This window comes from Pseudorasbora parva, chromosome 24 (genome assembly GCF_024679245.1).
Source record: "Pseudorasbora parva isolate DD20220531a chromosome 24, ASM2467924v1, whole genome shotgun sequence".
Lineage (NCBI taxonomy): Eukaryota > Metazoa > Chordata > Actinopteri > Cypriniformes > Gobionidae > Pseudorasbora > Pseudorasbora parva.
The window spans coordinates 15,950,943-15,966,126 of NC_090195.1; the positions used below are offsets into that span (position 1 = coordinate 15,950,943).

The following is a 15,184-nucleotide window of genomic DNA, read 5'->3' on the forward strand; positions in this document are numbered from 1 at the left end:
ATTTCCCCGACAATTAAAAAACTGTTATTTCAGCACACTAAAATGACTTTCTATACAAGGCCACAGAACTTCTACAGCATTATAAAACATGAATTATCCATTCATTAGTCTCTTATGGCTGTTCTTTAAGTTCTCAGCTTTGCCAGTTAGATAGAAAACACTGTGTTTTTCAGTGATTCTCCATGGATTCAAATACAAATCTTAAACTAAGTGTTACATAAACACACACACATGACTTGATCAGTTATGGAGAAGAGCAGATGTCTGCTGGCATTCAGCTGAGTGTTGAACTCAGGGCAGAGGGACAGATATAGTGTTGATCTTGTTTGTGTCTAAATAAACAGGAGTTCGTCACCATGACCACAGATTTCTGGATGCTGCTATCTGTATCTTTAGTACAGCTACTCACAGAAACATCATGCACACACATTGTTTGTACTGGATGAATCCCCCTTTAGTAGGTCTTTATTCTTATACTGTGTCATGAAACTGTTGTCTGATCCATATCTATATTCTTGCACAGCTCTTTGTGTGTCTAAAGGCAGACCCTGTGTTTGTGTGCAGAGATCTTAAAGCTGGAAACATCCTGCTGGGGGAGGACGGGTCAGTGCAAATCGCAGGTAACAACTTTCTGTTTAACTGAAGTGTCACAATTCACTACTGCTTGCCAAAGAATTTGTCCATTATAGTCCAGATAATAAAAAATAATATTGTGAAATATTCCTGTGATTACGGAGCTGAACTTTCAGCATCATTACTCCAGTCATCAGTCACATGATCCTTTAGAAATCATTCTAATGTGCTGATTTGCTGCTCAATACTTATTATCAATGTTGAAATAATAAGTTCACCACCTGCTATGTGGAAACCTTGAATTTATTTGACATAAAAAACTTGCATTCAATTGATCAAAGGTGAACATAAAGAAATGTATAATACGACAAACATATACGTCTTACTTTCACTTTTGATCATTTTAATGCACTCTTTGTAAATAAAAGTATAATTTAGGATGTTCTTTCAAAATAAAAAACATACTGAACTTTTGAAACTTGTGAATGATAGTGTATTCATCTAAAATAATTAGTACTTATTATTTGAAACATACTTTTCCCGACATTTTGATTTTATTTCACTATTTATTTTTAAGTGTAATGTTTATGTGCCCTTTGTTGCTTATTAGACAAAAGCACTTACTTATTGGATAATACATTATGTATTATTTATTTTACATTTTGATGAATAGTTTTGTTGTTGTTAATTTTTATTTCTTTAGATTTTGGAGTAAGTGCCTTCTTAGCCACTGGTGGTGACATGACTCGAAATAAAGTGCGGAAGACGTTTGTGGGAACGCCATGTTGGATGGCTCCAGAAGTGATGGAGCAGGTAAGCACTTCCACCCTAGAACCACTTTCTTCTTTACTCACTTATTTAAAGGGTTAGTTCACCCAAAAAATTTTAATTATGTCATTAATTACTTACCCTCATGTCGTTCATTTTTTACCATTTACCATCTCACTACAGTGGCTCTACAATCATTTTATGAAGCGATTTCAAAACATCGCTTTGTAAAGCTTTGAACCGTTATGAATGAGTGTATCGAATCAGCAGTTCAGATCATTAAAGTCTCGTGATTTCAGCAGTCTGCCGGTTTGACGCGCGATCCGAATCATGAATCGATACACTGATTCATAAAGCTTCAGTAAGACGTGTTTTAATATCTGCCATCACTATATAAGTCATTTGTTTTTTGTTTTTTTGTGCACAAAAACGATTCTCGTAGCTTCATAAAATGATTGTCGAGTCACTAGTGAGATGGGCTATGTATCGACGTCTTTAGTGCCTTTTATGCGTCTTGAGAGAGGAAATGACACTGTGACCAATGGAGGCCTTTCTGAGCCGTCGGATTTCAACAAAAAAATCTCAGTTTGTGTTCCGAAGATGAATGGAGGTCTTACGTGTCTGGGATAACATGAGTGTGAGCAATTAATTACATAATTTTTTTGGTGAACTAACACTTTAACGTCATAAAACGAATGACATGCAAATTCTGATTCCAGTGGAGAAGATACCGTGGGCTGAGATCACTCTGAAGATTATTTTTATTAAAGTGTAATAAAGTCGGACTGTTGGACCTCACTGTATATGGACTGAATTACATGGACAATTAAAGCTCTTATTTTGTCTTGAAGTCTAAATACTTTAATGTGGTGTAAAATTGCCAGTAATTGCTGTCATATGGATGCATCTCTCGTGTTAAACAAATCTGTGACTGCTTGTGTGCAGGTGAAAGGTTACGACTTCAAAGCAGACATCTGGAGTTTTGGGATCACAGCCATCGAGCTGGCCACAGGCTCCGCTCCTTACCACAAATATCCTCCTATGAAGGTGAGGATAGAACAGTCCCAGAGAGGCTCTAATGACTGGTATTGCTGTATTAAGACAGTTATGCTCCACTCTAATGAGAAACATGATGTTTTATAGCATGTTAGGTGTATCAGAGAGCTCTATGTGTGTTTGCAGGTTTTGATGTTGACCCTGCAGAATGATCCACCTTGTCTTGAGACTGGAATCACGGACAAAGAGATGGTGAAGAAATACGGGAAGTCCTTGAGGAAGATGATCTCTTTATGTTTGCAGAAGGAGCCAGAGAAAAGGTGCTGAGCAGAGCCGTAATGTTCTGTGTGATAAAAATACACTACTCTTCAAAACTATTGGGCTCAGTAAGATTTTTTTTTTCTTATGCTCAGTAATTCTGCATTTATTCGATCAGGAATATAGTAAAACAGTAATATTGTAAATATAATCTGTATGTTCTGTATGTATTTTAAAATGTAATTTATTCCCGTGAAGCTGAATTTTCAGGGCCTTTTACTATAGTCTTTAGTGTCACGTGATCCTTCAAAAATCATTTTGATATGCTAATTTGGTGGGTTTTTTTGTTCTTGTTGTTATTATCAATTTTGAAAACAGTTGTGCTGCTTCATATTCTACAAAAATATGAATCAGCACAACTATTTTTAACAGTGATATCTATTGATATCTTCTATTGTTTTCAACAATAGAAATTTTTATAAATCATTATAAATGTCTTTATTGTCACTTTTGGACAATTTAATGCATCCTTGCTGAAGAAAAGTAAAAAATAAATAAATTATAATCTTACTGACCCCAAACTTTTGAAAATGTATGTTTATATGTTCACTAATATTCAGCTGGTCATGAACATTTTTTTTTATGTGTAAAACATTTTAATTAGGGGAAAATAAAATGTGACTGTTAATGCTGATATTCCCTTAATGCTGATATTCCCTGATAACACTGTAAGTTACAACAAATATATTTCAATAGTGTTTACTTTTCAGGCCAACATCATCAGAACTCTTAAAACACAAATTCTTCCAGAAAGCCAAGGTAAAAATCTTACTTTCAGGACATTGTTTTTAGTTTAGTTTATTATTGTTCCATGTTTTTATTTTTATTTTTTTATGCAAGTCTTAAAGAGACAATAGTCAGAGCATACTTTATTTTGTGGAACACAGAATAAGATGTTTTTCATACATCATCAATGTATTGTTACCACAGCTCCAAACAAAAAAAAGCAACATAATTTATTTCATATGACTTTTGAATACATATGATAGCTTTCACACCATATTATACTGTACATTTTATCTTTATACTTGATGTGGTACAGTACAAGTATGTAATGAGCCACAGCCTCTAAGTCTCTACATGTGTATTTCATGAAACAAATAACAACTATACAGACCTGACAAAAACTTCCTTTTGAAGACATCCTCATTTGTAAAAAAAAAAAAAAAAAAGGCCAAAAAAAAAGGCCAAAAAAAAAGGCACAAAAAAAAAGTAAATGCTGTTTTTATGTTACTCGTAAAGATGCAGAAAGGTTTCGGTTTGGGTTAGGTTATAGCATTTATAAATAGCTTCATACAAATACAGCAGAAGACTACGCAATGTTCCTATTTAGATGTGTTTGTTGTGTGCGTGCGTGCGTGTGTTCCCCCATGTAAATTAATCATTATTGAGTTCAGTCCAGCATTCCTCTCATTACTGGGTCGTCATGTCAGTGTCTAAACAAAAGCAGGGACTGGCTGATCAACTCTCTGCCAAACGGAGTTCCCTTCTACTATTCGAATCAAGCCAGTCCTCCTTCCCTCCAGCATTGAATGCTCAGATGTCACATGCCCAGTAGGGAGCTGGAGTTGAATTTGATGAGACCATTTTGTAATTCAATGTTAATTGGTGCTTATTTGCATAATTTTGCAAAATATTTATCATGCTGTTCCGTTTTGTTTGTCAGAATAATGAATTCCTGCAGGAGAAATTATTACATAGAGCACCTACAATTATAGAGAGAGCGAGAAGGGTGAGGAAAATGTTTTTATTAATTTTTTATATATATATATTACTATGTTTTACCATCTTTAAATATTAAATGCATTTGTTTTCACTTTAAACATTTTTAAATCTTTTTTAAACCTAAACATATTTTAGTCTTATATATGTATGTCTATATTAACGTGTGTGTGTGTGTGTGTGTGTGTGTGTGTGTGTGTGTGTGTGTGTGTGTGTGTGTGTGTGTGTGTGTGTGTGTGTGTGTGTGTGTGTGTGTGTGTGTGTGTGTGTGTGTGTGTGTGTGTGTGTGTGTGTGTGTGTGTGTGTGTGTGTGTGTGTGCGTGTAGGTACGGCGAGTTCCTGGCTCCAGTGGGAGACTCCATAAAACAGAAGATGGAGAGTGGGAATGGAGCGATGATGAACTGGATGAGGAGAGCGAGGAGGGTAAAGCTGCTGTTGCTGCCTTACGGGTAACACTCTCTCTCACACACACACACACACACACACTCACACTCACACTCACACTCAGTTTTAGCACTGGTTCAGTACTGGATGTTTGCACTATTTTTTCACTCGTTTGTGTGTGTTTGTTTGTCTGTTATGGCACCTCTCATCTCTGGGCTCTGTGTTTTTTGTTTGCCGCTAAAGGAGCAGCAGTCGAAGTCGACAAGGCGACAAGTCCGTTTCTCTCAGCCTCTTGAGCTGCCCCCACCCAGGGTTGTTCAGTTTTCCCACTGATACAGATGGCTTACCTTAATAAGGAAGCACACTCAGTCAGACACAGCATTGCGACGTGTAGGAATTGGAAGTGCTAGATAAAGAGGAAGTGAATTTGTTCACAGAGCATAATGTAACTGCTAATATTCTTGTTATCAGCTTCAAAGACTAAAACAATAAAGATATTAGAGTTCAGGTTAGTTAAGGGTGACCGTTGCACCTTTACCTGTCTGTGATAATCTGTTTCTCTGCATATCTATGCAAGAAAGAATCATGTGCAGTATAAAAGCTCGCTTAATATGATAACTTTTGTTCCATATCCCCTGCTTATAGCTTATTTGTGCCTTTTGAGATCACCTACAGAAATATCTACTTACACGGCTACTTAAAGAGTTAGTTCATCCAAAAATTATAATTCTGTCATTAATTTTTCACCCTCATGTTTGTTCGACACCCGTCAGACCTTTATCATCGGAACACAAATGAAGATATTTTTGATGAAATCAAACAGCTTTCTGACCAATTTAATAAACACTTTCAAGGTCCAGAAAGGTAGGAAAGACATAGAATAAATAGTCCATGTGACTCCAGGGTTCAACCTTCATTTGATGAATAGATCTTTAGGGTTTATTCTGCATAACAACCGGCTAGGTGTACATTATCCCGCTTATTACACAGCTACTAGTCTCAAATAAATTAGACACAATATATTGTCTTGAGATTAAATATTTTATTAGCTCTTAAGCAGAGCTTCCGCGAAGAAAAACTGTTCCAAACTGCTTTAAGCCTTTATCTATTGCTGCTAAATATTGAAAATCAATGCTGAAAGGGTTAGTTCACCCAAAAATGAAACCAAACCTATAATTTACTCAACCTTATATTTAAAAAGTCCAGGCTTACGTTAATCCCAGTAGTTGTAGCTGTTTTTGAAGTCCATAAAAAATGCAGCTGTCCGTCAAATAACGTGCTCCACGCGGCTCCGATGGGTTAATAGAGCCTTCTGATTCAAATTGATGCGTTTGTGTAAGAAAAAATCCATATTTAAACTTTATAAAGGAACCCCGCCTTGAAGTCTTCCATTGTAGCCATGGCTGTTTAGGTATTTAACAGCCACAAGATGGCGCCAGCGTTAAGCATCGAAGTAGTACCGGTCACGATAACTTGTAGTACCCGGATGAGCGGTTGTTATCTGGAAATAACATACCGCTGGAATGCGCAATTGACCAATCAGAATCAAGTATTTCACAGAGCCGTGTAATAAGCAGCATTAGCAGCTCATCTTCTTCTTTTTCTACTTCCTCTTCGTCGTATCAATGTGTGCTTGGCAAGACCGTTTTGTGCTTGAGCGCAACCAAGTTCTGTTTTACTGAAAATTCAACAGCTCCAGCCATGTGAACAAAAGCGACAACCTCATTGGTTGGCAAGTTTTTAATGCGGTGCGTCAAAAAAAAAAACTAACACAAGTTTTTTAAAATTATGCTTTTACGCCTGCCGTTTTGCGTGTCGGTGTGCACACTCACATTGGCACCCTTTGTTTAGTCACAAGGTGTTAAACGACGGCGATTAACGTGCAAAAAAATCATCCCTGTGTGAACAGACCTTTACGGTGTTGACGGAGTGTGAACTGTGCTGTGCTTTCTAGTTCTACGGCAGTACCACTCGTGCGTATGTTGCGGTGCTCACGTGAATGCTTTCGGCCAATGGGAAGCCGGCATTCTGGAAGTGCCGCACTGTTTACACTGTGTCAAAAACCATGAGTCTGAAATAGGCTAGAAGAAATTGTTGAATCATTATTTTTGTTTGTTTTTTGCGCACAAAAAGTATTCTTGTCACTTCATAAAATTTAGATTGAACCACTGGAGTCACATGAACTATTTTAAACTATTTTACTATGTTTTTACCACCTTTCTTGGCCTTAAAAGTGTTAATTGCTGTCTATGGAGGGGGCAGAGAGCTCTTGCATTTCATCAAAAATATCTTCATTTGTGTTCTGAAGATAAACGGAGGTCTTACAGGTTTGGAACGACATGAGGATGAGTGATTAATGACAGAATTAAACATTTTGGTGAACTAACACTTTAAGCTTGACCACTCACTCTAATTTCAATGACTTAACTAAGGTGAAGCAAAAACTGTGTAACCAATTCTTGCTAGAAAAATCAGAGACACTGACTTAATAGTGATGATGTGTGCTTCCTGGTTGCCATTTGTATCGTGTTTTAACTTTAAATACTGACCAAATCAATTACCTCTGTTAACCAACCAAATTCTGTTTAACAGCCTCATAATGAGATTTCTGCAGTTTGAGGCACTAACATGCAAAATGGCCACTTCTGGTCACTAAATGATCTTTGGATTCCAGTTTGGTCACTGGTTATATGGCCAAATACCTTAGATGCCATGTCATATCATTATGTACATTACCGTTCCAAAGTTTGGGGTTATGTATTTTTTTATTTATTTTTAAATAAGTCTCTTATGTTCACGAATGTTGCATTTATTTGATAAAAATAAACAAAATTTAAATAGTTGTTTTCTTTTTAAATATTTTTAAAAAAATATAATTTATTGCTTTAATTGCATATAGCGGAATTTTCAGCAGCCATTACATCTTTGGTAATCTTATAAATGTCTGATTAATTTAATGCATCACTGCTGAATAAATGTATTCATTTATTTAAAATAATGAATAAATAAAGGCTAAATAAAAACTAACCTAAACGTTGAAACGGTAGTGTAAGTCTGAACACAACTCAGTTTAGATGGACGTGTATAAGTGTTTATTTGTTGTTGTTTTTGTTTAAGGGTTTGGGAATAGTTTGGATGGAGTTCATACTGTTGAATAGAATATGTTCTGAGCAGATATTGTGGATATAACCTGTAATTTGGTTGCATATCTCTTCATAATCCCAATAGTCCTTGAATTCTTGAAGGAAGTATGAAAGCTATGAAATGTGAAAATGAAATACTCAAGTAGGGCCTTAACTCCCTGCTTCATTCCTTACTACAGTGTGTTTAAATCCAACGCTGAATTAAAGTAACCCAGACAATTATTTATTATTACAAGAGACTTTGACCTTTGACTTTTGCCTGTTCTACCTCTCTCACACAGTCACCAAGAGTAAAAGAAGGACTCCAGAATGCAGAGGTATGTATACTACAACTACCATACTAATGCATCCTTCTTATGATTCCTGCTGTATGTAATACACATAATTCTCACATAATGCATTTTTATGCATGAAATATTTAAATGATCTGTGTAATTTGGCAAAATGAGCACTCTGCATATTACTTTATCCTACAGTCCACTTGAGTAAAAAGTAATTAAACATCTGAATAGATTTTTTTGTGTTTGTATTACAGCATCAAGGATTTGAATTACAATTATTTTATTAAAGCTGCTGTCCGTAACTTTTTTTGTATTCAAGATTTACAAAAAATTACATAATGAGAATGTACAAAATTAATTCATTGTCCAAACCTTGTTTTTTTTCTTACTCTGAGTCATTATGTTATAAACAGAGAGGAGTAGATCCGGCTGCAATGTTCTTCCGCTAGACGCATTCAGTTCTGTTTATTAACCGCTAGAGCGCAAAAAGTTACGGACTGCAGCTTTAAATAAAACTGAATTTAAAAGGGCAAAATGAGGGCAAAATATATATATATATTTATATATATATATTTGATAATAATTACCAAATGTTTGTGTTGGTCAATGCATGTATTTGCAGATATTCCAGACTTTCAGCAGTCACCTCCAGCCTGAAATACCTCAAGCTGCTGGCCAGGGCCCGGCCAACACTCAACACACTACAACCCCATCACAGCCTGCGCAGGTAGCTGTTGTATCAGGCACTTCAGAATTCAGTTATTAGACCACCGTAGGTTTTAAATGAAGACATCTTATTGTGAGAGAGACTGATGCTTCTTTTCTCTTCCTCAATCTCTAGGCCCCAGTTCCTGGAATTGACGCCTCCCAGTCCCCCATCAGTTTAGTATTAAGGTTAAGGTAAGTTGCGTTTGCTGTTATTAAAGTTGAACCAGTGTACACTCCTTAAAATAAAAGTTACAAACGGGGAACCATTTTTGGTTCCCCAAAGAACCTTTCAGTCAGTATTTAAAGATTTTAAAAAATTCAATACAAATAACCTTTTGACCAATGCAAAGGTTCTCTTAAAGGAGTAGTTACCTTTAAAATGAAAATTACCCCATGATTCACTCACCCTCTAGCCATCCTAGGTGTATATGACTTTCTTCTTTCTGATGAATACAGTCGGAATTATATTAATAAATATCCTGATGCTTCCTAGTTTTATAATGGCAGTGATGGGGTCCATTGAGTTTGAAGCTCAAAGATTCCTCCATCCTTCATCAACGTACTCCACACGGCTTTGGGAAAGTTTTAAATCTGGATATTTTTCTTACAAAACCCCATCGATTTGCTTCAAAAGGCCTTTATTAACCCCCCAGAGCTGTGTGGAGAGCGTTTATGAGGAGGGGGATGGATATGCTTTTTTGAGCATATCCGTCACTGCCATTATAAAAGCTTGGAAGCGTTAGGATATTTATTAATATAACTCCGATTGTGTTCATTAGAAATAAGAATGTCATGTTCACCTAGGATGGCTTTGGGGTGGTTAAATCATGGTGTAATTTTAATTTTAAAGTGAACTGCTCCTTAAATGCCAATAAAGAAGCTTTATTATTAAAATTGTAGACAGGAGCAGTAGATTATTATATTTCTCCTCCTGTCCTACAGAAACTTGAAAAAGGAACTGAATGACATACGATTTGAGTTCATGCCTGGCAGAGGTAAGAGCATAAAGACACGTGGCTAATAGTCTTGCAACAATAAATCAAGCAATATTTGCACTTGAATATATCCAAACAATACACTCTTAAAGGGATATTCCACCCTAAAATGAAAATCATTTCCACACCCCAATGCTGTCCCAGATGTACAGTATATGACGTTCTTTCTTCAGATAGCCATAAATGATGATTTTTAGACATATTTTTCCATCTCTGTGAGTCCATAAAATGAAGTTGACACTTCAAAAACCTTAAAATTCTTTAGAAGAAACACTGCATTTTATGGTTGACAGGTGAACATCTCAATCAATATGAGTTATGACACACTTGGGCAACTTATCCAATGTTTATTTCCTTTAAAAAACTATTAAACACCCTTTTAGAATCAGTTCCTGCTTATCTCAGTGTTTTGCCCTCTAGCAGAGAAGAGCAAACTTTTTTTCACCCTTTCAGATGTCAAAGAGCCTGCTGCATCTGTGTTTTGTCAGTGCCATGTTGTGAATTTTCCCAAAATAAAACCTTTATTGACATGCACATAGGTGTGTGAGAATGTTCTTCTGCCCGAACATGTCTTCATTCTGCTCTCTGTACCGACTACAGTTTGTTAGCATGATTTGCGCAGCTGATCAGCTATTAAGTTGTCAGCCTCATTCTGGAAAATCTACAACCGTGTCAGTTCAAATATCTAAGAGGTTGGTCTGAGTGACATTTACTCACATATATTTTCTCTGTTCTGTAGACACAGCAGATGGGGTTTCTCAGGAACTGGTATCGGCTGGTTTGGTAGATGGGCGAGATTTAGTTATAGGTAAGGATTAAAAATAATAATACTTTTATTCAGTAATAATGCATTAAATCGATCAAAAGTGAAGACATTAATAATGTAACAAAATATTTATATTTTGAATTATTGCTGTTCTGTTCAACCTTCAATTCATCGAAGAATCCTGATTTAAAAAAAAAAAAAAATGATTCCACCTAAATATTAGGCAGCACAAATGTTGTCAACATTAATGATGGTAATAAGAAATATTTCTTGAGTACCAAATCAGCATATTAGACAATCACAGGAATAAATAACATTTAAAATATATTGATTTTAAGTTATAATAATGTTTTTAAACATAACTATTTTTATTTAGCATTTATTTGATCAAAATACATAACAAAGGAGTACTGTTTTCTGTTTTAATATACTTTAAAATATTATTTATTTCTGTGAGGCAAAGCTGAATTTTCATCAGCCATTTCTCCAGAATCAGCATCTTCCAATAAAATAAAACCACTTGAAAAATGTTGATGTTACCATGCAGTGCAATATGTGAAGAAAATGAATAGCAATTTCAAATAATTTCATGGTTTTAGTCCTAAACTTCTGTTTTGTGTCATTTCAGTGGCTGCTAATTTGCAGAAGATAGTTGAAGAGCCTCATTCCAATAAAAATGTCACATTTAAACTGGTGAGTGACTGTTCAGTTAAACACACAGGCCCTGTTCACATCAAGAACAATAACTATAACGATAAATATATAGGGCCCGATTTAAACAATCTGAGCGCATAGTGCACTTAGGACGTGTCCTAGTTTAGCAGCGAGAAAAATGGCCGGCACGCAAGGCGCATGGTCTAAAAGGTTTGTACCTACTCTCTTAATGAATTATGGGTGTGTTTTGGGCATAATGTGTAATAAACCAATCAGAGTCTCATCTGCCATTCCCTTAAAAAGCCAGTTGCGCTTGCACCGTGGTGGATTCGCTATTTATATGGCGGAATCTGCAAGCGTAAAGACTGAATGCTTCTCCAGAGAGGAATCCTTTTAATCGTAATATTTAAAAATGTTTGTGTGCTGCTGTGCATCTTTGTGTGCGTAATAAGCAGAGTGTATGTGCGTTGTGGACCCACCAATAGGCACATATTACTAGCGCACTCTTTAAAGGGTTACTTTAGCGATTAGCATATGGCTTTCTATCTGTAGAAACCCTGGAGTAGATTCGAATGATCGTACTCCCCCCCCCCCCCCCCCCCCCCCCCATACCCACTATACGATAATGAACAGAGAAGCTATTTTGTTGGAATCACTTTCAGAATGATTTTTTTCCAGCTGATGAACAAAAAAAACAGCCAATCAGACAGCCAATCAAAATCCATCCTGCTTTAAAGAGCTTGAGCATTTAAAGCAGCAGACGACAAACCTGCAGCGCATGCTTCGAATAACCAGAATGATATCGTCCATTGGTGTGGACGTAATATAGTTATCATTATAGTTAGTTTGGTGTGAACCGGCCTTAAATCCTCAAAGGTGTATTGCACTAACAGGTCATGCGTGGTGTTTTTCAGGCCTCTGGTGTTGAAGGCTCTGAGATTCCCGATGATGTCAAGCTCTTGGGATTTGCTCAGCTCAGCATTAACTAAACTTTGGCTCTGTGCGTGACCATGACTTGCCTACAAATGTGAAAACAAACCAACACTACCAACAGAATGACATAGATTTTTTTCCTCCTCCTTCAATTGCCCTCAAGAAACCACTGTTGCCAAAGAGAAAAGTACCATTGAGCAGCCCATAGGATTTCAGACGGCAAAGTTGCACAAGGATGAGATTGATCAGAATTTGTAGGAATCCTTTAAAATAAAGTTTACGATTCATTCATATAATGATGCAATTATCATAACCAGATATAACCTTAATGCTCTTTTAATGTTTCTCTTTTTTTTCCCCCTCTTTTTGTTTTATTTTTGCACTGAACTGACACCCCAAAAAAATGAAATCTAAAAATGCCTCTAATATAACTCCTGAGCGCATGTGAGGAGAGTGGAACTCAAAGTGTTAATAGAGGAAATGAGTGAATGGGTTTGCAGTAGCTAAAGCATTTTTACTTGTATTTTCTACGCCTTTAAAGAAAAGCAGCTAGCATGTTTTACCAGACCGCTTGCATTATTTACTTCTGGTACATTTAAACATTTAATGCTGGTTCATTTAAAACAGCTTGATGAACATTTACAGAATCTGGTTTAGCTCAATCCAGCACAAAAACTGCTTTTCCATTCGTTATACAGAGAGTCTGATCTACTCAGTGTCATTAAGCCTCGACGAGCACTCCTACAAGCTGGTTTATTTTGCTGCTTTCCCCTTGTTTATTTTATTTGTGTGTGAGCGTGTGTGTTTGTGTGTGTGTGTGTGCTGTCTCAACAGGGCACATTCGCAAGTGTTACTATCCCTCGCTGCTCTAAAAGTTATTGCCTTAATGTTTCTGCATATTTTTTCATCAACCATATTGTCCCTTTTATTAGATTTCACATTAATTTGTGCATTTTGGTTTTAAATTTTAGTCACTTCTGCTTTTTTTTTTTTATAAGTATCTGTGTAAGCGATTTAGGTGTTTGAAAAAAAGCGTAAGGTACCAGATGAAATATTCAGTGTTTGTTTTTTTTCTGCTCTGGAATTGAACTCTTAAGTATTCATGTATTTCTGATCTCGATTGAACATGTAAATAATGTAATTTGTCATTGGTTTGATTTTATATGGGATGCTTCACTCATGGCCTTTGTGTTCTCCATAAATAAGGTGATGGGAGGTGGTGTCGGTTACAAAAGACACATTGTGAGTTTTGTTGGTTTGTCTTATTTGTCAATGAGGGTGCCTATAATCACAGTGGGATCTTGGGTGGCCTATATTTGCCTGATGTTTCCAGCAGGTCTGTCCTGAACTTCTGAAGTTCTCCTTAGAATTTATGTGAGGTTGTTTACTTCACTCAAGAAATCTCATTAAACATATCGCTACCTGTGTGCAAGAACAGCCTTGAATAATCTTAAGTATCTTGATTATTTTAAAGAATTGTTTCACCTGATTTTTTTATATTATACAGGTCCTTCTCAAAAAATTAGCATATTTCATCTGACCAATAAAAGAAAAGTGTTTTTAATACAAAAAAAGTCAACCTTCAAATAATTATGTTCAGTTATGCACTCAATACTTGGTCGGGAATCCTTTTGCAGAAATGACTGCTTCAATGCGGCGTGGCACTGCTGAGGTGTTATGGAGGCCCAGGATGCTTCGATAGCGGCCTTAAGCTCATTCAGAGTGTTGGGTCTTGCGTCTCTCAACTTTCTCTTCACAATATCCCACAGATTCTCTATAGGGTTCAGGTCAGGAGAGTTGGCAGGCCAATTGAGCACAGTAATACCATGGTCAGTAAACCATTTACCAGTGGTTTGGGCACTGTGAGCAGGTACCAGGTCGTGCTGAAAAACGAAATCTTCATCTCCATAAAGCTTTTCAGCAGATGGAAGAATGGCACCCCAGACCATCACTGACTGCTGGTACTTGACACTGGACTTCAGGCATTTTGACATTTCCTTCTCCCGAGTCTTCCTCCAGACTCTGGCACCTTGATTTCCAAATGACATGCAAAATTTGCTTTCATCCGAAAAAAGTACTGTGGACCACTGAGCAACAGTCCAGTGCTGCTTCTCTGTAGCCCAAAAGTAGCTTGACCTGGGTAATGCGGCACCTGTAGCCCATTTCCTGCACACGCCTGTGCACGGTGGCTCTGGATGTTTCTACACCAGACTCAGTCCACTGCTTCGGCAGGTCCCCCAAGGTCTGGAATCGGTCCTTCTCCACAATCTTCCTTAGGGTCCGGTCACCTCTTCTCGTTGTGCAGCGTTTTTTGCCACACTTTTTCCTTCCCACAGACTTCCCACTGAGGTGCCTTGATACAGCACTCTGGGAACAGCCTATTCGTTCAGAAATTTCTTTCTGTGTCTTACCCTCTCACTTGAGGGTGTCAATGATGGCCTTCTGGACAGGGTCGGGTCGGCAGTCTTACCCATGATTGCGGTTTTGAGTAATGAACCAGGCTGGGAGTTTTTAAAAGCCTCAGGAATCTTTTGCAGGTGTTTAGAGTTAATTAGCTGATTCAGATGATTAGGTTAATAGCTCGTTTAGAGAACCTTTTAATGATATGCTAATTTTTTGAGACAGGAATTTTGGGTTTTCATGAGCTGTATGCCAAAATCATCAGTATTAAAACAATAAAAGATCTGAAATATTTCAGTTGGTGTGCAATGAATCTAAAATATATGAAAGTTTAATTTTTATCATTACATTATGGAAAATAATGAACTTTATCACAATATGCTAATTTTTTTAGAAGGGCCTGTATATATGTTTCTGTGTGTGTGTGTGTGTGTGTGTGTGTATATATATATATATATATAGTTTTTAAAATAAGTTTCTTCCACTCACCAAAGCTGCATTTATTTAATTAAAAATACAGAAAAACAGTAATATTGTGAAATA

General features: G+C 36.6%; 1 protein-coding gene across 2 annotated transcripts in view; it reads left to right on the forward strand.

Moving 5' to 3' along the window:
• Positions 1–14,938, forward strand: part of oxsr1b (oxidative stress responsive kinase 1b) — an 82,339-nt gene extending 67,401 nt beyond the window's left edge. The window contains exons 5-19 of one of the 2 annotated variants that reach the window (XM_067435604.1): positions 565–620; positions 1,277–1,386; positions 2,287–2,388; positions 2,524–2,657; positions 3,366–3,414; positions 4,322–4,387; positions 4,704–4,826; positions 5,005–5,073; positions 8,186–8,221; positions 8,808–8,912; positions 9,027–9,085; positions 9,836–9,888; positions 10,628–10,696; positions 11,283–11,347; positions 12,223–14,938. In XM_067435604.1, the coding sequence (XP_067291705.1) occupies positions 565–620; positions 1,277–1,386; positions 2,287–2,388; positions 2,524–2,657; positions 3,366–3,414; positions 4,322–4,387; positions 4,704–4,826; positions 5,005–5,073; positions 8,186–8,221; positions 8,808–8,912; positions 9,027–9,085; positions 9,836–9,888; positions 10,628–10,696; positions 11,283–11,347; positions 12,223–12,297 (1,171 nt within the window). In that variant the 3' untranslated portion in view covers positions 12,298–14,938. The remainder of the gene's footprint in view (positions 1–564; positions 621–1,276; positions 1,387–2,286; positions 2,389–2,523; positions 2,658–3,365; positions 3,415–4,321; positions 4,388–4,703; positions 4,827–5,004; positions 5,074–8,185; positions 8,222–8,807; positions 8,913–9,026; positions 9,086–9,835; positions 9,889–10,627; positions 10,697–11,282; positions 11,348–12,222) is intronic. The other variant, XM_067435605.1, reaches the window with a different exon arrangement.
• The last annotated feature ends 246 nt before the right edge of the window (positions 14,939–15,184 follow it).